Here is a 26643-nt window from a genome sequence, read left to right as displayed (position 1 = left end):
AAGAGGCATTACTGACATTACATTACAAATGGATCTCGTGCTGCTAAACATTTGTTGTATCGAATCTAAAAAGATTTACGGTGCAAAATGGTCACATTGTAACGGTATTAAATACAAAAAATACTTGCGATAAAACAACCTGCCAATGCTCTCACATCTCCTGTTGTTTTAAACAACTTTGAAGTCGTCTTAAAAGCTCTTGTGGTTTTACCAAAATGTAAACAATGCACGTTTGGTAAATGTAAAAAATAAAAAAGTGTCACATAGGCTTTTGTGTATGGTGAAAATATAGAATGTTTATAGCCACTGATGTAAAGGCGACGTACACTGTGTAACAAATGAGATGTGGCTCCCAACATCCATACAAATGAAATGTATCATTTGTGTACAGAGAGAAAATACGTTAAAGTTGCAGGGTATATTATTTAAATTATTTTTTTGCATCAATTTGTAAATTGAATTTATTTGTTGTTTTACTTATTTTGCTTTGTATTTTATCTATTTATGTCTGTTTTACTGATTCATTTGCATATTTGGCAGAATTAATGTATTCTACTTATGCTTTTGATCATTTTTCTCTTATCTCTTATCTTTTAAAAAAGCTGTTGTTCTGAAACCAAAGACAGTGGATTTAATTTTGACATTATTATTGCAATATTTCACAGAATAGGTGGGCTGTGCTCCTCTAAAAAAAAAAAACAGAATCACCAATGTAGTCGATATTATAAGTTAATAGTTATATTTGTGTCAAATCTACTGTGGCTGTTCGGGGATGTTGCCATTTCTCTCCCTCTCTGAAGTGAGATTGGAAACAGGAGGACAAGTCTCTCAAAATCCCCTTAGTGATGCTCCCTGGTGAACAGAGAGGCAGGGGTGCTGACCAGCTCAGGTCCCCCCAGCCGGACAGCCTCCCGGGCCGGTGCCAGGAGGGATTACACTGCCCCACTTTCTAACATCACTCTGTCACCTCAGCCTTTGACAGACATTGTGTGTAACTATTCAATAGAATGTCCTTAGAGCCCCGTCACAGCAAGGAGAAAAATGACCACATGGAAGAGACCGGCGCCCACCATGCAATCGGTCCACTGCTGTATAAAGAAAACTTGTTTCACGCGACACAAAAGAAACTTAGAAAACAACAGAAATTTAAAATAGAAACATATTTTAAACTTTTCCTGGAGAAGAACCCGGCAGCTTCAATGCCAGAGAGTGTATGTGCCAGTAAAGGACCGAATGGGCTGTTCAACTCAATTGATCTAAGGGATAATACGCAGCTTGCTTTCCAAATGATGGACAGCATACTGAAAAGAATTCTGATTGATGTAGCTACTTCTGAAGAGAATCAAACTGCTATGTTCACTGAACACTTTGTCCTATTCGACACCATAGGAATAGCTATCTGTGTTTATGGACACATTTCCTTCTTTACGTAAATACTTTTTCTTCATCCTGTGAACCACATAGGAGACTTCACGAAACTGGATCCTGGATTAATTCACAAACAGGACAACCTAACTCTGCTAATCCTCTGTGAAATCTGTAGAGTGTATAAAACTGTTGGGAGGTCTAGGTTTTTGGTGTAGCAGTTTTATCACTCTACTGGGTGAAGTTGTGCAGTGTGGAGTGCTAGAGGAGTGTCTGTGGTGTGTAGTTTGAATCCCGAGCAGGAAACTGCAACCTGTACACGGTACATATGTATATACAGACGGGTGACAAATTAAAGGAAAAACCAACATAAAGTGTCTCAGTAAAGTGTTGGGCACCACGAGCCACCAGAACAGCTTCAATGCTCTTGGCACAGATTCTGCAAGTCTCTGAACTCTACTGGAGGGATGAACACCATTCTTCCAAAAGATATTCCCTCATTTGGTGTGATGATGATGGTGGTGGAGAGCGCTGTCTAACACGTCGGTCCAGAATCTCCCATAGGTGTTCAATTGCAAAGGCCATAGCATACGATAATTTCAAACCATTCAGTGACCCTCGTGCCCTGTGGATGGGGCAATGTAATCCTGGAAGAGACCACTCCCATCAGGAGAGAAATGTTTCACCGTAGGATAAAGGTGATCACTCAGAATAACTTTGTAATGATTTGCAGTGACCCTTCCCTCTAAGGGGACAAGTGGACCAAAACCATGCCAGGAAAATGCCACCCACAGCATAACAGAGCCTCCGGACGCCCTCACTGTAGGGGTCAAGCAGTCAGGCCTGTACCGTTCTCTTGGTGTCACCACACATGCACTCGCCCACTTTTCGGGAATATGGTGAAGGATGACTCATCTGACCTTTTTTCCACATCTCTGTAGACCAGTGCCTATGGTTTTTGCAGCACTGAACTCTCAAATGTACGTTTGTCTTGTAATGAGGGGTTTATGCACTGCAACCTTACTATAATATCCCTCTCTGTGTAGTTTTCGACAGACTGTTCTTGCTGACACAGTCTCATCACATCCTGCATTGACATTCTCAGTCACCTGGGAAAGAGTTATAAATGCCACAGAGCATGTTAATTGCTTAATTGTATCATGCTTTATACCTGTTCGGAGGCATCTGCATTCATTATGTTCCTCCACTCATTTATTCATTTCCTTTAATTTGTCACCCATCTGTATATACAGCTATGGAAAAAATTAAGAGACCACTCCAAATTCAGAAATCAATGTTAAGTGGTCAAATTTTTTTCCAGAGCTGTATATCAGTTGCAGTTAAAGACAACTTTTAAGAGAAAAGTGCAATTTGATGAAGAACGACGGGTCTATAACACTTATTAATGCAACTGTGCAATGTAAATAAAATATTAAATATATGTTGACATCACAATGGCGTAGCATGACGGGGACAACATAATTTAAATATTAATTCATATTCATGTTCCTAATTGTTTTCAGATCAGGGGTTTGCAGTCCCCTCATCCAGCCTACGCCACTGCTTACAATGCCGACAGACCCCTCTACTCTGCCATATAAATATGTATTTGCAGAAGAAGTGCTATTAGATATGGAACAATAATTTCCTTCCCATAACATTTACATCCACCACTTCACATAGCCTACGTAATTTAAGTAAAGCATTATGCAGAGGGTATGCTTATGCTGTATATGCCTTATTCTTCCTTTATAATGGGTCTCATTTTTATTTTTACAAGAATTGTTTGTATTATTATTATTATTATTATTATTATTATTATAATTAGGCTATGGATAACATTTCGCTTCCTTGTTGAAACAAAAACTAGACCATTATAGCCTATGCATTAATGTGTTCATGAGTCATATCTAGCATAAAACTCATAAAAGAACAATGAAAACGAGATCACATCTGGGATCACACTTGCACTCAGTGGGTTTATTTATTGTTTCATTCTACTTTTTCCAATTTATAACTATAACCACTTTAAAGCGCAGGTCCATAGTTCAGGTCCAGGTTGGTAAATGTTTTTATTCAAGTGTAGTTTCTTGTAAAGACCTCTGTTTTAGCTTACAAACTAACCAATGTAATTGGCTTGCTTTGGCTTTCTTGCTGCCTGCCCATTTCAGAAGCCACACCAGCAAAACTCCCTGCTCGCAGCTCCTGATATTTTAGATTTTACTTAACTTCTTGTGTTAGTGACACGCAAACTTTTTGATCTTTGTCTTGAAAAGGTAAACTCCATATTACATGCAGTAGGCCACTTATGCATTAACAGAATGCTACTTTCTATGGAGATCACTGCCAAGAAACCTTCAGAGAGTAATAATCTTGAAGCAGCTTCACATTCATACTCATGTATGATCATCTGAATTTCATATTTTTCTTAGAAGAAGTAAGCAGTTATGAAATACAGGATTCAAGAGGAAAGCTGTGCCTTTCCTGCTTTTAAAACAATATGATTACATTTTTTTTACAATACTATTGTTTGTGTGATATATGATTACCCTTTTTTCAGAGTGTAAAGGTAGTTCTAAATGTATAGTTGTTGAGACAATACGATTCTCTCTCTCTCTCTTAAATACTTTTAGACAATAATGACTTATGGGGAATGCGCTGTCTGGCTGCGATGAATTAGGATGATGAAAATAGCTGCAAGACTGCAGTTGATGTCCATGTATGTTTGTAAAGCATGGTGATTATCTGAGAAACAGGGACTTTTCTCTCGTTTTTTCCAATGTTACTATAAAACCTTGTAATAGAGTCTAACATTTTCCAGTCTGTATAACTAAAGAGATTTGAAAATCTAGGACAAGCCAATGTTAGGTAATCAGCTGCTGGTTCATTTGAACAGGGAGCCTGAGACAGAGTACAGGAGAAGTGTAAATTACCAACAATACAATTATGAAGGTCGTGTACCCATAATCATGAAGAATGGCATTCTGGGAGGGTGACTGCATCATCAAGTGCAGACCAAAACCCATAGATACAGAACAGCTGGTTCCCACACAAACCAAAGTTGCTGTGGCAGCGCGTGGACAACAAGAAACATAGAAGACATGGGCTAATCTTTTTGTAACCAGAACCAGTTTGTGAAATCTCTTCATATCAAACTAATCAGTTCAGAAGCTGGCCTGATGGAGAGAGATATAGCTGGATAACTGTTGTTCCAACCAAGGCACAAAGAATGGGATTAAACCCATAAAGGTTGGTAAAAAGAGCAAAGGAAAATACTGTGATATGGGCACATTGTTTTCATCCTACCTTTTCAGTTATTAATGCTGTAAGGAGAATGGCTTCACTGATCTGTAATACATTCGGTGATGGTTTTTAACTAGACGTATTCTCTGTGGTATGGACACAGAGCCTTATGTATTTACCATATTATGGAAATGCAATCAGATTTGTGAGGTGAGGCAAGGGTTAAAACCAACATTCAGCCTTTCTAAGTTGGGCATCAGTATTGATCGCTTAATGATCAATAACTGGGCAAGAAAACAACTCTTTTCAGTAATCCAGTCCAGGTAAAACATTTTTTTTAAAGGAGTCAGCACCAGAAGGAGAAATCAGACTGGCACAGATTAGGTTAGAAACATATCTGCGATATTAGAATGACATTTTCCTAAATGAAAGAAATCTATGAGTAATAGCATTGTGAATACAGCTACCAAACACATGCACATTTTGTGTCCAGAATAAAAAAAAAATCTTGTGTCATTGATTATTTTTGACAAACAGATTAGCTTAAAGCTTGTATTACTCTATTATTATTCTTCATAATACCCTTTCTTAAATATATTGTTGGTTACAGGTTGCTGTTATGTTTCTATTGAGGGGGAAAGTAAGGATGAAATAAAAAAAAGGAAATTACTGCTTCTCCAAGCCTTGAATTGTATATATTGTTTTCTTTTTTTTACTGGAGACAGTGTGCATTTCTATAGCCACTGTCTTCGCCTGCAGTTATACTTTCCTGTTTAAACGATTCTGTTCGCTCTTAGGCGGAAAACGGGGATCCAAAAATAAATTTGTCCATTTCAGGTTCCTATTATGACTTGATGTAAGATGATGGACAACTTGAAGGAAATTAAATTTCACTGGAGTAGAAAAGTTGCTTTTGAGGAAACAGAACGTGGTGCATTAGGGTTCGCATGGGGATACTGTGTCCAATTATCCCAAGACCTATGGGCTATCATTGCCAACAGTATCATTCTGCTGAGATATGCCTTGTCATTAGAGAAAGGACTGATGAACAGAGATAGATCACTGCCCGGCTGCCCTGGGGTATCATCAGAAAAGCTGAAGGCTCTACTGATAGTTCTTAGAAACAGTTGTGATGAATCACTAATGGAGCGAATTTTGAAATGAAAGCATGTGATTATAAATGTGTCTGTTGCAATCCTGAGAAATATTTATCATACATCAAAATTAAATAATCTTAGAAGTGGAATATGGATGTTTCAACAAATTGCTTAATATTTCCACCATGTTCCACCATACAGTTACTGAACACTACAGATGCCCAACCAAATAGTTTTCTCCTTTCCTCACATCTTGCAATGGCCAAGTTTATCAAGTGCTCCAAAACAGTTTAATGTGCCACTTAATATGTGAACAGTAGAAAATGTCAACTTTGTTGAAGTCTTACCAGACATACGTATACCTAAAAATGCATACTTTGGGGTTTATTATTAATGGGTTGTAGTAAAGACACTTTCATTATGAATTATTCAAGCCTTTAGGGCACTTTTCCTCCATATCAACAAAAATGGAGTATAACAAAATTAAAATGCATTAACTGCTGCCAGCACAATAGTAAACACAGTAATTCAAATATAACTTCAAATTATGATACAATAGCCAAGCTCCACTGGTATGAAGTGTAAAAAAGCCAAGCCTACAGCTGCATCCTTACTGTCCCAAGGAGATCCATGGCTTTTAACATAACCTTGTAAAAATGTTCTCAGTCGCATGACACATTTTGACAGCTACTCTCCTCTAGGGAGCCTGACATTTGCACATGGAAATATAATGCATTTTCTCATAGATTAATGCTTTTGTGGTCCGCAGTGGAAACTGCGCTGCCAACCAGCTGGAATGAATAGGAATGTCACTCGGCTCTCTCTCTTTCATCTGCTTGCCAATGTTACATTTTACACCCTCCGTATAAGAGTATGCTAATTCTGTCAATTACACCTCTGACAGCCATGGATTGCACTGAGCCTTTTATCGCAGTAATGTATACTACTTTTCAGGGAAAATTCATACAACATATACCACCATCCTAAGCTTACCTCGTCACAAGAAAACCATACATTGAGGTTGTAAAGTAGCCTATCCTATGAAGCTTCATAAACCGAATATGTTGGAAAATACTGAATTACCGTGAATGGGATTTCTTTACATCTGTGATCTATCTTCATTAGTGGCTGCGGATTTGATCAATTAATGCAGTGATATGGCAATGAATCAAAGGAGATTAAGTAATGACCTTTAATCTTCAACTTCAACTGTTTTAACCAAGTAGTCATTTCAGTCCCAATATCACAATCTGATCTGTGCTAGAGCTGTTTATTTTGTACTCCTCCTGACAGTAATAACATGTTAATAACATGCATATACTGTGCCTCTGTTCTTGCGCTTCTCTTCCAGCAGTCTGTCTCATCAGCCCCCCTTCCCCATCCTCATAATGAAGCCAACAACTCTTTCACCAGCCATTTGTGAGTCTAAACCCCTTGAATTGGGTTATTTGTTTGCATTTCTCGAAATATGATTCTTTAAAAAACAATCCAAGTATGTGTATTGTGTGTTGATGTGTGTGTGAGTTGATGTTTGTGTGCCTCCTTTCCATTTCCCTCTCTGTGTGGGCAAAGTGTGTGCGTGCGTTCATGTGTGTATGACCACAAGAGCCATCAACAGCACCAGTTAGGCAAAAGCAAATCCTTCTTTTCGAATTCAGTAATTTGGAAATACTCCATCAGTTGCCACATAAATATGAATGTACAAAAGTACGTTTCCAGGGAGATTTATTGAAGAGGTTTCTGGTTCTTTCATATAGAAGAACACACATCAGCACACATACACACTATGTTTGCCCATAAACTAAATTCCTCTCTGCTTTGGATCAAAATTAAAGGACTTACCTGCAATTTGGATTCTCCTTATTTAGAGTTACTTACCTCTACTGTATTATTCCCTGACTTTTCATCAAGGTCCTGTTTGCCTAAAGAACAAGAAGCAATAATATCAAGGTACACCATACATTAAAAGCCAAATGAATAAATGTATGTTGCTTCCATACCTGAAGTGATTTTCATATATAATAATTTAGCTTTTTACCTTAAAAAAACTAAAATCAAAGCATAATGTAAAACACAATTTGGTGCTTGTCAGAAAGCATGTATTCTTCAGCTGACATTCCATTAAAATATACTGAATACTGCCAATATTAGATCACTTAACTTAACAAAGAAAAGTCCAGCGCAAATCAAGCAAGTTACACAGAGTTCATAGGGTTACAGTTACAGCTGTTTCTGTAAACAAAAAATCTTAGATAATGCAGGTTCTGCTATTTAAAAGCTACATCTTAAAATAAACAACAGACTCTCCACAAATATTTGGTGAACCATAAAACACTCTATCCAAGTCAGTAGAAAGCAGTTGCCAAAAAATATGTGATGGGTTTATTTGCAGACAATGTCCTTTCTTCCTTGCACTTGTAAAAGTTTTTTTCTTACACAAACATGTAGCCATCGATTTTATGCCGCATTATTTTTCTATTCGTCTTGGAAAAACCTTGGTAAATTATGCTTTTACACAGGATTACATTGACACATTGTAAGTAGAAAAGGTAAAGACATTGAGGCAAAGTATGTGTATATCTGAGTGACTAGAGGACTGAGTTAAAGGACAACTACGCTACAGAAACAGCCATATAACATGTTTACTATAAACAGACAGCTTCTAGTTACACTTGAAGGCAACGGCAAATGCATGCAAATACACATAGGCAGAAGAGTGTACAAAAATAGCATAGCATCAGATATTCTGAAAATGACTTTTGTGTGGAGCTCAAATTTACTTCATTTCAGGTTTTGATTACTAATGTTTTATAAATGATTGATAGATGCCTAAAAATCATTTTATCATATTGTATTGCACAAGAGGATGGGAAAAGAGCTATAGATACAATATAATATAATAATTATTATTATTTGACTGGATTAAAATTATGAGGAGTGAATATATTATTACTATCTTACTAAGGTAGCTTTCTTTTTTTAACTAAAGAATATGCTTTTGATACATTGTTTTATTAGTTTCAAAACCAAAGAAAATCACACTGCTTTATTGTATGATTAGAGCATCCACTGGTAACGAATAACTGTGCTTATTTTTGTATGAAACAATCAAACATTATGTTTGCATTATATATAATATATATAAACCCAGAAATAATATCTGAAATACTGTTTATGTCTTTTCTGTTCTCTAATAAGCACTAACCAACACTACACAGAGCAACCTGTGGTGCAGAAACGGGACAATGGCACATCTGAAAGAGGGATGATCATTAGATAAGAATATAGAAGCCACATTCTTCAATTATTTCGCTTATTCCGAGACACTTTTCCACACACAGACAAAAATCAGAGCTCCATTTGCTGGAAACATTACTAGAAATGCTCACGTTGCTTTCAATGATCCACTTAAATACGTAGTAAGGAGTTCAGCCCCAGCAACACAATTCCTCATGAATGATACAGTGCTTTAATATTGGATTTAAAAAAAAAACAACAAAGAAACAAAAAGAAGTGTGGGTACCTGGTGGGGAGCCCTGCTTTCCTCGGATCTCCAGCTGCGTCCCGTTGTTTTTTGCAGAATGAGTCTTCGCTCCCTGCTGTTTCTCTAGCTCCCCTATAAACACATTACAGGAAAAACCTCGTTAGACTTACCAGAAAGGGAGCTCTAATAACACTTACATGTCATATTGGAACAGCATGGGACAGGAGTTTACGGTCTAAGGCAATTACTAAATGGTACTGTTCCCCACTTGATGAATTAAATGTTTTGACAGAATGCTAACTATTCATCATCTCTGACAGAAATGTAAAAGGAGAGTCACAAAAATTCATGAGCATCAAAATAATATTGTACATTTAACTTTAAAGGGGTAATTTATATCAAAACCATTTGAATCTCAACTATAATGTCCCACTGAGTGTATAAGTTTTGGTGTATAACTAAGTATTCTTACTCCCTTCTTAAAATGAAAGATGTCTCATTAAATCAGAGAACTGGGTCAATTGTGAAATTAGTTCAATTTGATTGTTTCATGTTATGTAATGCAGTTAATCATTTTAATGCACAAAGTTTTAATCTCACATGAAAACAGACGCTGCAGACAAATGATCACTGATCTTGATGATAGAAAATAGTAGACTGTGTAGATCATACTTCACAGCATGGATGCCTCTTTGTGTGATTATTTTATTCAGAATGAAGAACCCTTCACTGCTCTGTGTTTTGGCAGAGCATTGTTTTACTTGGACTGTACGGTTTTACACATATTTGACATAATTTCTACTACAGCCTTTTGATCAAAGGGGATTAAACATGTAACCAGGTTTTATGACTGTTTACAGAGAATTCAAAGTTAACTTGGATGATTATAAGGATAATTTAGTGGCCCTACTTAGTCAAAAGCCTTGGGCTGGACTCAATTTATAATGAATACATGTGTTTGTGGTAATTATGAAACACTTATGGCTTTATTATGATTAAGTTATGTATTAGGTGAAAGCACCTAAAAATGAATCATCTACTTTAATTCATAATGCTGAGTTATTTCATTGTATTATTTTCTTGCAACTCTTCCCATGAAAATCTGCACTTTAATTGATCATATGTTTTTATAGACACGCTCTCCATGGGGCAGTAGTGTGGACTCCCAGTTGGTTCCAGGAACATGATTATATTTATTTTTGAAAAATATAGCTTATATCCGATTCGCTGGATCATATCTACAGAGATGAAAAGTCTCCAAAACATGTTCATACTTTTCTTTTCGAGCTTTACAGCATTAAAGGTGATAGAGAGGCTTGTGTTGAAGCAGGACTGTCTGAACATTTGATTTAAGAAAGGATAAAAAAAGTCTGTTCAAACAAAACACATAAAGGCAAATACTGCTAGCTACTGACTTTCACAGCCTTTGGGGTGAAGTCTGGATTACAAAAGGTCAGTTACTGCATATTTAATTCAAAGTTATTTATAAAGGCCAGTCTCTTCAGTAGAAATTCGTTTTCCTAAAGCAGGCCTGGGCTTAGGCTCATACTTCTGTCAATGATGGACATTTCAAAGGGCAGCCTCTTGGCAACAGGGAATTATTCTGTCATAATGGAAACCTTTTGCTTGAAATGTTTGGTACTCGTTGCTTCTGTTGTGGACAATAGTACATTCAAAAACATACTGAATTACACTTTTCTCCGGCTTTGAGATAATATAAGGTATGTTAGCATGAAGTTGTGGTCGTTCCTGGTCTTCCCCTGCGTTCTCGGCTACATTTTGTCTTGGCACAGGAATTCAGTGCTGGGTGTAGCACCACTTGGCCAGCAGGCCAGCACTACACCTCCCAGAAGCCCCGGGAGGATGAACCATGCTAAGAAAGCATGTGACCCACCGCACACTGCTGATTGGCTGACTTCCTGCATAAAAGCAGGAAGTCGGAATGCTTTGTTGTGTAGTGTTGGGGTTGAAGCAGAAAGAGAACATGCTGAGTGTGGGAAACAAACGGTGATGAACTTTTGATTTATGGACTTTGACTACCCTTTGGATCGTGATTTGGACTTGTTTGCTGTGTGTTTAGTGTCTGACTTGTTGTTCCACTGTTTAGTTAGGCTCAACCAGGAGCTAGGGCTTTGTTTTGTATTTTATTTTGTCTTGCACTGTAATAATAAACCAGCACTAGTGCACTATACCCCTGTTCCTGTGTCAATTTCCTGAGGCCCTGCCTATTTCAAGAGCCTGGCATCGTGGCAGCCCCCCACGGTGTGACAGTACAATATCTTCTATAATGTGCAAGTAAAAGTCTTGACCTAAGCAAGGGTTTACAATGGGAAGGATCAATGGATCTTACTATTATTGGTTCAAATAAGATCTGAGCAGCTTTATTGGGGTAAATATTATATTCACATGTTTTGTAGGTCTCTGTTTTCAGTGGCCAATTTCAAAATCTATTACACAATAAACATTGAAGTAAAGGCCATGTGTACATGTTTTAAGCATATATACACTTTCAGCAAGATTTCTTTTTCAAAAGCCTTTCAGGTTATTCCAAAAGGTCAAGTGGAGATTCAGACCTCCAGATAATGCAGACAAATGCATAGTCTGTTTCATTTATTTAAATTTGAATTATAAACCATTTAATTTTTCGGTATTGTTTCTTTCTTTCTTTTTTTCCCAGAAAGCTCCTTCCAAGTATTTCTTAAACTTAGTCACTCTGTTCGACTGCCTTTGCTACAACCTTTGATAACAGACTGTTTAGAAATAAAAATGTGCTCGGACTGCATAAAGCTACGGCTTTTTCGAGAAATCCCTAGATATCCCCAGATAAATAATAGATGCCTTCAAGATAGTGTTAAATTGCTCGAATACAAATCTGTTCTTTACATCTGTGGGTTACAGGCTCACCACAGCAACTGAAAAATATAGTTTTAATTACTTACTTTAATAACTTGAATGTATCTTCTAATTATGTACCTCATAATTTTCATAATCATTTATCATATTTACATTAAAAAAGTGCTGGAAGTACAGCCCTGATCCTAATTATACAATTTACATTGAATTCTTTAGAAATCTTTTTTTTTCCTTGTTGATTAAAGATATATACTTCAATGGCAGACCCTGGTGAAAGATTTCAGACCCACAATCAGTAGCTTTGCATCTTGAGAACTGGCCTTTTCACTTTTTACAACAAATTTAAAAAATAGTACAATAAAGTGTGTGGATTTTCTTGATTGCAAACTGACTAAGACAGGTCATAAGATTATTAAACTCGCTTGCTCTGTCACAAGGAATAAGTCATATCTGGGTATTTTGTTAATTTTACTTTACCTGTTATCATTTAATTTACATTTCAAAGTTCTAGGCTGTATTGTTCATTTTACAAAATTAATGAATAAAGAATATGCTAATTTAAACTTTTCGTTGCAGTATGATACTTCAAAATTAAAATATGGATTTTTAACTTTTTTGCTTTAAATAGGTTTTAATTGTATTCTTGGATTCTTTGAGTGGTATTTAAATGGGTCAAGAATATTCCATTGTCTTTTTACAAATAATGACTGAAAGTGAACAATATATATATATTTTTCTTCTTTTACTTACTTTCCAGAATTACTCTTTGAGCTAGCAACCAGCAACCTTATGTGATTAAAGTTAACTCTTTGGCACATACTGTATGTTCTCAATCAGGCTTCTGGTACTGAGTACGTTTTGCCCTTTTATTCTATAACTGAATAACTTTCTTTATTAATATAAATGTATTTCATTCTCAAACCATAAGCTCCCAACGCTGGAGGTTTGTACACTCTACTGATTTCACAGAGGGCTTACGTCACTGTAACGACCTCATGTACATGATGAGCCAAATTGCACAAGACATTACTAAGGTTACAGTCTGGCTGAACTTCCTCACAAAATGGAAATGAAAAGCTTGTTCACGGTGGAGGACAATTCAGACACACAGCTGTTTGAGGTAAAACTGCTCACTAGCTGCGTTAATCATGGCTATTAATGTTGGTTGGAATGTTCTCAAACACACTGTTAACTATAAACCATAGTTTTCCACCGCATTCCCATTACACTTTCTGCCACCGAGGCTGCAGTGTTGAAAAGGAAGGTACTCACAATCGATGCGGATCTGCTCCATCTCAGACACCTCTGCGATCGACTCCTTCAGGTCTTCCACGAACTTGAGCAGCTCCTCCGCGCTCTGGGCACAGAAGTTCAGCACCTGCTTTTTCTCCGAGCCCGAGAAAGGAGAGACGATCGTGATCCCATGGGGGTAATCTGCAAAGCATACGTGGCGGATGAGAGTGGAAAACAATTCTGAATGGGTTTGACCGCCAGAGGCTTGATCAACTTGACTCTGCTTAAGATGACATTTATGAAAGGCACCGGTTTCAACCGATTATGCTCTGAAGTGTGGAAGTATTGTAGTATGAAATCAGCTCTGTCGTCTGTGTTGGTGGAGTTAGAAAGGTGCATGAATGGGAAACAAATGTCTTGGCACCTGCAGGGACTGACTCTGGGCAACAGGGCACTATAAGGGCACTGATGCCCCCTGCAATGAAGTGGGGTCTACCCTGGGTTACATGGATGGACATGACATGGTAGGTCACGAGGCACAGTGCAGATGTAGTCTGAGGTTACAGTGCTAATGAGTAATACAGTAGCTCATGGTGAATAAGCGCGGAAAATTAATTTCATAAAATCCTTTGGTGTTTTAAAAACTTCATATCTTTCAGAGAGTGCAAGAATATACAAACTAAATTGAGGTATAACAAAAAAAAACATCAATAATTAATATTCTAATTGACAGATTTGTAATTTGCAAACCAATAATACCAAAAAATAGCACTAGAAATGTACCTGAACATCACAGAGGATTTTAATTTTGAAAGATCCACGTTTTAGCAGTAAAAACCTATTGTCTCAACATCTAATAAACAAACTGACCATCCATTTACAAATGGGACAAGGGAGTATGGAATACATTTATGAATCCTACTGGCTTTTTTAAATTAAGAATAGTCTAAGGAATTATAGTTTTTGTTCTAGGCACAGCTCAAGAAAATAAAGCCATTAGCTTAACTAATATGTAGTACAGCCAAGGGATGTGCGGTTTGATTTTCAAAGTGGAATTTGCTCCCAATTTTGTATAAAATAATGGTAAAAATGTAAATTTAGCAGCATACAATATTATCCCCCACAAAACTAAATGTTCTGTGATTCACTATGGAATTAATTTGGAGGCAGAAAAGAAATTATCCTGTTACATGCGCCCCCCCCCAAAGTTCTTCTTTACTGATGGGCACTAATGACATATTTAAGGCTGGGCAGGGAAGCCATTGATAAGAACTTAGAAAGACAAAGTGCACAGTTTGTACCCCATTATTGAAACTCCCGGTGAGTGAATTACAATTGATTTAGGAGGCCCATTGATAAAGTCAGCAAGAGGCCAACAATACATTTCAGTGGTAATAGATTATGCCACTCACTATCCAGAAACCTTGCCTTTATCAGCCACAGAAAGATGGAGTAATGGATAGGTTCATTAAGATGCTGAAGGCCATTCTGAAACAGTATTAGACAAGGATGGATAGAGTCTGGATGTCTTATTATCTTATCTTAGGTACCCCGATCTTCCACTGGGCTTTCTCCTTTCTCACTCTCATGTGGGTGGCAGCCCAGAGGAATTCTAGGCGTTGCATTAGGTCCATGGGAAAGAGTGCCCACCACTTGTGTGGTGTAATAGAACAATTAGCATCAATTCAGGATGAAAGAGCTGCATTCCCACCCACTGACAGACAGTCCATGCAGCAGGCACCAGACACCCACCGACAGCACTTTCAATTCAATTCAATTCAATTCAATTCACCTGCCACTTGGCATGTTCCATATGAGGACATGGAAGGGGTAAATGAGATGTACTGCAAAGCGCTAAACCTGGACAGATCTACCATATAAATATGCTACGACAAATAGAGAAATACCCATTGTGTAGATGGAGGGGGTTACAATTAAAGTGCAGAGGAATGCGATTGTTTTGTTGTAGAAACCATTGTTACTTATTTTTACCCAAACGTGTCATCGTGACTAATGGTTTAGCTGTGGAGGAATAAGTTACATCCTCAGCTACAGAAGATCCAGTGTGTTTGTAGCAAGGGAGGTGGAAGGTCTGTATTATCTTGAGATTGTGTAGGAGTTTGTAGTATATATATTTTTTTGTTTTCTGTTTGCTATAGACAGTTATATTCCAGTAACAATATATCCCTAACCATATTCTAATTACCTTTTAATTGGTTCTTTGGGAAAACTGTTGACTAGACTAAATGCATTCTTGGACTCAAATAAACTGCCAAAAAGAAGCAATCCTCCTGACTCTACTCACTCGTGACCAACCTTCTACGTTACTTTGTGACATGCATGAAATACTTAAATGTATTTACTGCTTAAAGCCGGTAGCATTATACATTGACATTACTGCTAAAGCACATTTTAAAGATTGTCTCTTTCTGTGTTAATGTTGTTGTTGAATAGTTGATGCATTAGCTTTTTGGAAATCAGTCTTTCCTCGGTATAAAATTTGTCATCACCCCACCTTTATTGGTTAAATGTTATGAAATGATAAGTGAGCTACCCATCTGACATTACTTTGCTTAATTTAGCACAGCTAGAGCAAAACCAACATGAATGAAGAAATACTACGGGAGTGTCAAGCAGTCTAAATTATATTATATCGGTCGTTAGGAGATTAATTTAATCATTTCTTCTGTAATGAAACACTGCAGGTTGATTACTGTTCTGTTTCTGTAGCTGCTTGATTCCTCTAGTTGGAAGAGTCATAAAAACATAATCAAACATAATTTCAAATTAGAAATCCTCTTTGGATATCAATTGCATTTCCATTTTATATTTAGAGGTCATGCTACAGTTTCTTATAATGTATTCACAAAATGTTTGGAAGGCCAGTGAACACCCACCTGAAGCAAAAGACACAAACAGAGCAACACACAAGCCTATTACACAAACTTAAGTCTGCTGCTTTTCAAAAGGTCTGTTTTAGTCAAGTAATCAATCTTGCCTAAGAAAATATTACAGCGTTGTTAATATATCATGAAAAAACAGCCCTAATTAGATCCCCCACAGTTCACGTCATTATAATAAAAATATTCAACAAAAGTAAGTCTTCAATAAATATATATTTGGAATGACAATTTTACAGACTCCTTTTTAATAGCATGATGACTTAAAATTAATTAATTTATGCAGCATAATTCTGGGAGAAACTAAAAAGTTACATTTGCTATCTGATATACCTAACAGCCAAACTACTGTCACATACACACAAAAGCAAGGGCATGAATCTATTTTCAGTTTAATTCAAGTGGGTAGAATTTCTATAGCTCACAAAAGGAAGAAAGAAAAAGCAAAAAGCTTTATTCGGATCTATTACCATGCAGAAAAGTGTTTTTTAAAAGAAAATGTTGATTGATTTCCTACTCAAGCTGCACTTTGTGATAGACGCAGCTACCGCTTTCCATGTCAGAGAGAAAGAAAGAAAACAAAAAAGAGAACTTACATTCATTCTCAAAGAGGTGAAACTGCATTCCCAAGAGACCCATCGCTTTGCAGAATGTGTAGGTGGCTGAACTTTTCTTTTTAGGACACAACTTCAGTATCTAAAACAAACACACACAAAAACAATAACAAATAAACCACAATTTATCCTTCACGGTGGAAAAGGGTGAATGAGTGAATAATACCACGTGTTTCTTTAACAGGTGTATTCAGAAAAACACCCACACAATGCAGACTCAAAGACCACCAGGGGACAGCAGTCTGCACTGGGGTTCATTAGAGAAAACATTTCCTCAAGAAGTAAGCTGAAAAGCAACTTAATATAGAACTGACAAATCTGTTTGTTGAAGTATTGTTTGATTTACTACCTAAGCTTAAAAAAAAAAAAAAAAAAAAAAAATCACTACTACAATTTCATAATTTATTTTGAATAGGCTAAAGACATTCACAAGCCGTGGGAGGATGTCGTTGGCTTACCACGAGCAAGTCGTTGAACAGGAACACTTCTCTCTGGTGGGCTGCCTGCTTCTGGGCCTTATTGACGTCTGTGACCTCGAAAAGCCGGCTACAGCACACCAGCCTCCTGTGAGGCACGGACAGCACCTGGCAGAGCAAGCACAGGGAGATTATTCAGACAGAGGTGTCGCCAGGTCACCTCAATCGATCCTAACATTATCTGCTAAGAAAAACAAATGACAACAACAACACATTTGTTTTTTTATCAACCAAAACAGCACACCTCCCATACTGTGTTCAGTTGCACAGCTTTAAAGGGAAAAATGAGGAGAATGTTCTATCAGTTAACAGCAGGCTTCTTTATCCTCGTATGTTGTCATATGTGGTCACTGATCACCATTGTCTGATCAGAACCGCCAACACACGCTCAGAAGCATTGACAAACACCCACCAAAATGATCCCACCCACACTCCCTGTCTTTTGGAAATTACAGCATTCCTCCGTGAAGACTTGGTCAGTTATTCATTATTTACATTTTAGTTTTGGACAACTAAGGAAGTAGCACGGGAGACTGGTTCTGCATTTTATAAACTTTGATGTGTTGATAATTATTTCCATCTAAGCTCCTCGTGCAGTAGCAGCACATGTATTAACAACTCAAGTGTGTGCAAGTGTTACGCTAAATTAATTAAAAACCAATAAAATACCAAAATATGCGTTTACTTTTCTTATAAATCTGTTTGGGGACATTGAATGGGGTGTTCAAATAACCGTGCTGCTTTATATTTATATATACAAACACACACGGACCCAGACTTATTACAAATCAATCATTTTGAAACAACAGCTAACAGCTTCAGAAATGAACAAGAATGTCAAACATAGTAGGAAATAGGAGACTAAGGGCCGGATTAAATCAAAATTTTGACCCACCTGCTAATAGCAAACTACAAACCTGTTCACCGTAGTGGTTACATTTATGATTAGAAGAAAGTGTCATCTTACTAAAAATGAAGCTGAAGAGTACAGTGCTGTAGTTTTGTATTAGCGGGTCGGTCAAAGTTTTGAAGTTAAATTAGCCATCCATTGTTATGAGTCGAACCTACACTACTGGTCAAAAGTTTTAGAACACCTAAATTGTTCCAGTATTTATTCAAATGTACGCAGTTTAATGTCTCGATGTACTCTGAAATTAAAGCATAGAACAACAAAATAATAATCATGGAATCGTTTGATTTAACAAAATTTAACCCCTTAAGCTGACAAACCCCTCTGGTACCCTGGCACCAAATCTGAGACTCTCAGCTTTCTAACAATGTGAAGCATTTTCTGATGTGAAGAAATTGTTTTTTATACCCACCTGCATTTAAGCCCCCCCCCAATCCGCATTCTGAAATGGGGGGGTGGGGGGATACTTGGTCTGAGTAGGAATACAAAATCTCAGAAAATATTGACAATGACATATTCTGGAACCCGACAGTCTACTGATCAAAACAAGACCATCCACGTTTTGGTAGAAGCAACACTCACCCATAGAGAGCTCAAAATGTCAAGATGGAAAACTCTGTACAGTGTACTAATACACAACGATTTTACATAATTGGATCTGAACTTTTCTGTGTTTGATAGAAACATTGAATAATTAATTAATTGTTAGGTTGTTCTGAACAAAACAAGCCTATTTGTCACTTCTATGTACAGGAACTGCGGGTAACACTGCCAAATAATCCTTAAGAGGGTGTAGTAACACAGTATATAACTCTGAAATGTACATTATTTATAACCTAAACTTTTTTTTTTCAATCTCTGGCAGTTTACTGTTTACGTTTGTACCATTTCAGGTTATTCACTGGACTTGAACTTCTTACATTTCAATAAAAACTGGAAAAATTGGGGTGTTCTAAAACTTTTGACCACATTATAAATGTTTTTAAAAACTTGTCATTTTATTTACAGTCCTTCAAAGTGCTTCCAAATATGAATGTCTTAACCCACTGAGAACAGCAAGCACACTGTTTGACTTATGAAGCCTATGATGACTGGGACAAGGCTGCAGTTTGATACCAGCATCGTTGTCTTAAGTTCAGAGTGGTGCTGGGTCGGTACAGCGGAAGACCTTTGATATTTCAAAGGAAGACGACCAAAATAAGTTCAAAGGAATGATAACAACAACAGGTCCTGAGGAATTTGTAAGGTAGTGTGCTCATCATCTTTTCCAGACATCTTTTATTTGGTAGACTACAACACTGAATAACTCTGTCTGAAGCTTCTGATACAAAACGCAGCGGGAGTCAGGATTTGGTTTTTGATTTCTCTCATGTGCCCTTGGTTTCTCTAACACATGCAAACCTTAATGGAAGATGCAGAGAACAACACCACTTAGGAGAAAATGTGCTGAACAGGTTTGTAAGATGTAAACCCTACGGTACTGTTGCTCCGGTAAATTTACCAGAGAATATTTGCGCTTTTAACTAGTTTAGTTTACTGTGGTTCTATCATAGTCGTACAGAGGTTTCTAATGGTGTTATCATGCAGTCCTATTCTACCATGAATAAACCCTGGTCTACCAAAGCAAATATTGTAAATATCTATCATGGAATGTAATGGAATTCCCATGGTCCAGTGTGGTGAAGCAAATTGAAGAAATCCACAGTAAAATTTGATAAAACCACAGTAAAACCATCTTCAAACAATCTATGGTGCATTTACCAAGGTAAGGCCAGGGCTAGGAGGTCACAGTCCAGCAGATTTTATACGTTTAACATCTTAAGGATTGGTGCGGAGAATTAAACTGCTCCATTTGAGAAAATAATCCATTCAGCTTGATAATTAAGAGCTCAGGTAGAAAGAAATATGAAAGCCCTTGCAGCTCTCCACAGATGTCGTTATACACCCCTGCTATGACTTCAAATAAACCAGCTCAATATTTTTCCATTGCTGACATCGCACAGTGGGGCACAGCAGCCTATCCCCGGAGAGCCATTTCAATTATAAGATTGACGGGAAAAAGGCAATAATTGAATAGAAATTGTTTTGAAACATCTACTAATCCAGTTTCATGCTGCATAATTCATTGCTGCATTCATGAGGGGCATCAAAATGAACTGTACTTTGAAATAGCGTTTGTGCATTCCTTCTGAGAAGAACCTGACACTGAAATTTAAACCTCTGAAAGAAAAACGTATATTTATGCCTTGCATTCGTAATTTGGAATAGCCTTTAAAATAATATAGTTACATTAAAGATATATGTTTAAATCTGTTAAATTCCAAGCGCTATTTGAAACATTTTCAATTATAAATGTGTAGTTAAACACATGTACAGTCAATAAAATATGAGGCATATATACATTCATACATATATACATAAAAAAAGGTATACACATACACTTTTGTTTAATCTGCTGCTTAAAGTAATCTCAGTATAGATATAGAAAATAAATATTTAAAAGAAAACAATCTTAATAAAAGCTGAAACACATTAAAGGAAAATATAATACACAAATGTGTATTTCTCTTTCAAGAGCTCCAATTCAACTACTCCCAAGTTATCTGTCTGTGTGTTGTAATTTACAATGCACCCTGCTAGATCACAAACAGCTGTAAGGTACATATATTTCTACAACAAACTAATGTTGTCAATGCCAACAGCTGCTCATTTTTAAATGCTTACTTTTTAAATGCGATGGTATAGTTAAAATCAAAATGAAACATGTATCTGATATTACTCCAGGGCAAAACATCATAAAAACCTAACAACAACTTTAGTTTAACATCTGTACCGTAAACTCAATGAACCTTTAAAAGGCTAAGAGTGTACTGTGGTCATGTTTGATTGACAGCTAAGAGATAAGATCTTTGAGGGATAAAAGTGTGGTCATAAAGTTCAGATTACATAACACTTTTAAAATATATATAAAAAAAAATAAAGTGCAGGGAGTTCTGAGGCAAAAAGGGAGAGCAGGAACAGGACAGAGAGAGTGTAGAGAGAGATAGAGAGAGTTTAAAGAAGCAGCTTCTTCACTCCAGGCGAATACAGCAGGAGTGAGTAACTGAAGTAGAGGCCAGGATTTCATCCTGTGTTGCTATTAGAGACTTGGCAAATATCTTCCTTCACTTGCATTGCATCGAGTTTTGAAAAGAATATGTCTGATGAAAGTAAGAGCACTTACAAAATGCAAGTTTTAGAGGCAACATACGTACGTGTTTTGTATTTTGCGTTTATAACTTGTTAATGTGTTAAGCTTTCTTTAACTCTTTAAAGCTATACTATGGGATTAGGCATAGCTGTGATGATAGTGTTATATTATTATTATTATTATTATTTATTTATTTATTTATTGGCAGACGCCCTTATCCAAGTGCAATACAAAGTGCAAAAATACAGTTCAGTACAAGTCTTCAAACATACATGTATATGATTTAAACAAATATTAATTAGTCACTTTTTATATTTTTTAATTGTAAATGTACGAGTAATTGTCATGCTAGGTATTAGCAGTGGTAATATATTAAGCAATTAAGTAGTGGTAATGTGTAATACAGAGCTTTTTTCATTTTTAAATGTTCAACTTCTATTCATATAAGAGGTGTTAACATGAGATTTCTTTAAGGTAGCCAGAATCATAACAACATAAACCTTCAGTTGAAAGTATTCACACCCTTCATTAGAAACAATGTAATTCATTTTGTTTAATAAATATCGGTCATTAATAATCCTTGACTACCACTGCATTGATTTCGAATGTGGCCCATGAGGAAATTAAGCTTTTAAAAGGTGACCAATTTACTAATACTGGAAATAAAACTGCATGGGCAAGCAGGGGCCGTACTTTTACATGGCATTTTGTAGGTAGTATGTAGACGGCCTCACCGTTTTCATGCCAACGATGGACTGCTCCACCTTGGTGACATACGTGACGTGGTCTTCATTAGAGCGCAGCTCTCTCTGCTGGATTCGCTCATAGATGCCAACCACCATCTCTCGAGGGATATCGGCCCCATCGTCCACTCCTAGTGGGAAACAAAACAGTGTTCATATATTCATCACATTCAAATTTGGACTCTTTGATTTACTTTTTTCGGATAGATCTAAAATAAACGTAATTTATTTATACAGTGTAGAGAGGAATATTTGTGCCGTCTTCCTGAAGACCACTGAAGGTAAGATGTGACTGACTGGTAATTGCTCAGTCAAATCTAGTGTTAGTTTAGACTATTTTATATATAAATCATGGCCACCAGACTCAAATATTGTGTAGACCAAATCTGTTGATATAATGAAAGTAAAGTAAAATTGCAGTCAAATAAAAGTGTCAGAAACGCTAATCCAATCTAAGTTCACAAACTAACTTGACTTGATCTGGTCTTAGATAAATTAGCTATTATTGGCAATTTATCCCAGCGATTCCTAATCGGAATCGGAACGAAAACATGATACACCAATGTCATTGATGGCAATATTACAAGTAAAATGACAGAACTAAACAAAATCACAAAAAATCTATATGTGAAATTCAACACGTCTAGATGGCTAGGACATGCAAGAACATGTGCTGTTCCTTGCATGACTGTAAGACTGTCAGCCAACCACTTCTATCTATCAATCACAGAAAACATTAACAGCAAAAAATAAGGTATGGCTGATTGCATGTTAAATAATCTGTGATGTTTGCTACTCATAGTGGAATATTTTACTCAGTCATTGACAGCAGGCTGTCTCTTCTGCCTCTAACAGTCAAGAAATGGTTTTGTGTATTTACTTTATCATTTTATTTGTTACATAACCAGAATGCATAAAAAACAAATTATCAGTTTGCATTATCTATGAAAGTCCCCTCTGTTCTTGTGGGTGGCATCTTCATGTTTTTCTACTGTTTCCAGAACCTCGAAAGGTCACAAAATGTGTCATTAGCATTTGGTGGCATCCTACACACAGACCATATTTAGAGGTAAGACAGTTAACTAGTTCCGGCCCTCACCTTTTTTAATCCTTAAAAAAAATCTACATACAGTAAAATAGTGTCATAATTCTAGTCTTCTCATAGTATGTCTTCTAAAAAAAAACGTATAAAAAATTATCATGTTTTAATCTTACTATACCTCAATAACAGTCCCTCTGAAAATGTGGAGCTCTAACATTATTACACCAGGAGCTTTAGCAATGATGAGTACATTTCCCCTGACTGGTCATAATACAATGCCAGGGAGACAGCTGTTGGTTCTGTGATCTGAAACTACATGGCGCACAGTAAGTACACCATTGAATTCTTATCAGAAATCCTGGCCTCCAGAGATGAAAGACTTCCAGGTTACAGATTTAGCTAAACAGTTGCTGCTGTCACATCGCTTACAACTCCAAAAGGCATCCGGGGTTTCAGAGAGCTGGGAAATATTAAAGCAAACTAGCAACACTGGAGGATAGACGGTGGATCTAAAGGCAGTGCTCCCCCGATCTCCAGCTGTTACCACAGTAAGCTTTTGTAAGAACACAAATAGTATAATAGTGTACAAAAGGCATTTTTAAAGTAATAATTTTAAAGTAATAACACTGGCTCTGAAATCCTGTGATACTGCTCAGCTACAGCATCACCTTGAAGCTTGATTTGGCGTAGTGAGTTGGCATGTGCCAGATGGCAAACAAGGTTATGCCTGATCAAGGTTTTTATTGGAGGCCCCCTTGGTGGCGAGTAGGTAAACGTTCCCCTCTGGACCATAAAATCTAAAGAGATGGTGACAGGTATTTGAGGTATTGGCTGGGATTAAAGCAAAAGTTTGACCCACCCGCTAATAGAAAACTACAGAACTGAACTCAGTTAGTTGGCACTTTCTTCCAGTCATAAATGTCACCGCTATGATGTACAGGTTTGTAGTTTTCTATTAGCGGATTGATTTAATCCGGCCCATTATTTCACATTCTGTCCACTCAGGACTTTACTTTCATACAAAATGTAACCTGCCTATTCAATAACAATGCTGATTGTGCCACAGACTTCTTACATCTTTTAGAGTGTAGACTGGGAAGATGTTTTGACTGCATGGTATTGGTTTCATTGGTTGCTTCTGTTGCCATTCTTGGCAGGCTTGTTCTCGAGAATACTGCATAACATGTCCAAACAGGCACTTGAATTTTCACGTTCTTTACAAGCATACTTATTTGGACAACAGACTGTCCAGTTCAGACCAGGTCCTCGTAAGTCTCTTATTTGTATTATTCCCCAGGCCCTGTTCAGCTTCCTCAGCACCTGGTCACCAGCAATACCTACCTTGGCTGGCAGCCATTTTGCATCCAACCAAGATGCGGTGCAAGTTAGCTCCAAGTGCTTCACAGATCTTGCAACAGGAATTTTGCCCTTTCTTAATATGTAGGTCCACCAGTTGATCACATAAGAAAGAATAAGTATGATATTGCCATTTGCCACATGGAGACTTGGCTCCAGGCAGTACTAACCCACTGCTTATTTCCAGGTTGATGTTCCAGACCTTTCTCCACAGCTCCAAAGATCTCTTTGAAACACCATAGCTTGAGTTTTCCTGCTACACTATAATTATGTATTTCCATCAGGGAATAAAATTGGAGTGTTCCAGGTATTGCTCGACCCTAACCCCTGCGCTGTATCTGAGGTCTGATTGGGGAACACCTACACGTGGTCTTCATCGTGTCGTTGCTGGCACTAGGGTTGTAGCACTCTATGTAGCTTCTTCTAATTGGTTGACCTTCTAAAACTAATGCCCTCTGATTACTGTATAGTCACATCTCATTGGCTAGCAGATTGTAGCCAACTAGGAGATGCTTCTTGGGAAATATTTTCAGGGAGTTGCTTGCGTTTGTAGAAGCAAAATCTAAAAACATTTACACAGACTGAAACCTTTAAAAAAAACAGAGGAAAGACACCATACCACTTTCAAATGTGATGTTGAAAGCTAAGCTCTGAGGATAACTAAACCTTTTCTGTTTCATTTAACATTCAAGGGATCACCACTAAAACTGTAGGACAGCCCCATCAAGCTTCAGAGAACTGTCAACTCACCACGCAGGTTGCGAATGAAGTCTTCCAGCATCATCTTGCGGTCAGGCTTGATATTTGGGCTGTACATGTCTGTGTTGAGGAGGATGATGGCAAAGGCCAGGATGAAGATGGTATCGGGGTTGTGGAACTGCTGCACCACGTCTGGATTACACATGCAATAGCGCTGGCTGTGAGTGGGAGAGAAGGAAACAGTTTTTAATATTTGTCGCAATAGACAGCATTGTGTTGATGTAGGGTTAATGAAATTGTATCAACAATGTTATCAATTCCCATTCACAAAGTCAACCCAAAAGACTCCTTCAATACAGCATACAGGATGATATAGAAACGGCTAATTGAGGTTCTGGGATGGGGTAGGCACTAGCAAATAAACTACCAAGATGGTGCGAATGACTCGTTAAATGCTGTTTAATATGTATTCATCACAAGACATGGGATACAAATAATAACAGAAGGTTTAGAAGAAAACAGAAAACATCAATCATATAAACAACTCATTAACCACAGACTTATGCAAAGAGATCACACTGTAACAGCCTTTAAAAATCCCATCAGTCAGCAGCAAAACAGACAAAGGTGACTAATGGAATTTCCTGACAGTACTATTTCTATAGATACTGAATTTTCGTTATCTTATTTTAGTTCCAAGTCCTCATTCTGATCTTGCTGTGCTGATTGAATCTACCTTAATGTCATAACCGATTTTAATGTTATACACAGAGGTGAAAGTACCCGAGTAAAACATGTATAGCTGCACAACACCAATTTTTTTTTTTTTTTTTTTTTTTTTACCATAATGGTTAGGCTACACAACATTTCCTTGTAATTTCCTTTCTAAGCCTTTTGGCTATTATCTTGTCTAGTCATGCCCAGTAAAAAAAAATAAAAAAAAAATAAGTGTCCATCGTTGCTGATCCTTAAAATTAACTCAAGTGTAGGCTGAGACATTGATTAAGCCATTCCATATTTGCTTATTCCACTGATCTATATTTGCTTATCTCGAAATAATATAATCATATAAATTTTCTCTTCAAATTAAATACTGATATTTCTTTAATATAAAAATCTGCTTTCTGGCACTGATAATATCACCCATTTACATAAACTAAAATATTGATAAGAAAGGACATGAGTTTTATATTGTTAAAAAACAACAAAACTTTCACTTCAATAGTTACACTGTAGAATTCGTTGCCAAATCAAATAATGTGGTTAAAATATCAGTCCTTAGCCCAGATCTACAGTCTGGTTTGTAAAAGTGTGCAATATGCTTTGTTTCTGCACTTTCTACAGCCTGTCATTCCAGCTCTATTTTGGAATTTGCATTTTACGGTGATTTTTCCGCTTCTCCAAACGTCTGATTAATTAAATTAATGACGCATTCTGT

The 26643-nt window shown here is 37.0% G+C and overlaps 1 protein-coding gene across 1 annotated transcript in view; it reads right to left on the bottom strand.

Annotated features, from left to right (window-relative positions):
* Positions 1-26643, bottom strand: part of iqsec3b (IQ motif and Sec7 domain ArfGEF 3b) — a 102123-nt gene that overhangs the window by 35952 nt on the left and 39528 nt on the right. The window contains exons 5-11 of the mRNA XM_066724009.1: positions 25257-25423; positions 22100-22239; positions 17248-17373; positions 16772-16871; positions 13315-13476; positions 9229-9321; positions 7584-7627 (exon numbers count right to left, since the gene is read on the bottom strand). Of these exons, the coding sequence (XP_066580106.1) occupies positions 7584-7627; positions 9229-9321; positions 13315-13476; positions 16772-16871; positions 17248-17373; positions 22100-22239; positions 25257-25423 (832 nt within the window). The remainder of the gene's footprint in view (positions 1-7583; positions 7628-9228; positions 9322-13314; positions 13477-16771; positions 16872-17247; positions 17374-22099; positions 22240-25256; positions 25424-26643) is intronic.

The sequence above is a fragment of the Amia ocellicauda genome, chromosome 15, assembly GCF_036373705.1.
Source record: "Amia ocellicauda isolate fAmiCal2 chromosome 15, fAmiCal2.hap1, whole genome shotgun sequence".
Classification (NCBI taxonomy): domain Eukaryota; kingdom Metazoa; phylum Chordata; class Actinopteri; order Amiiformes; family Amiidae; genus Amia; species Amia ocellicauda.
The sequence above is the reverse complement of the archived record's forward strand: the minus strand, read 5'-3'. Positions and strand labels throughout refer to the sequence as shown.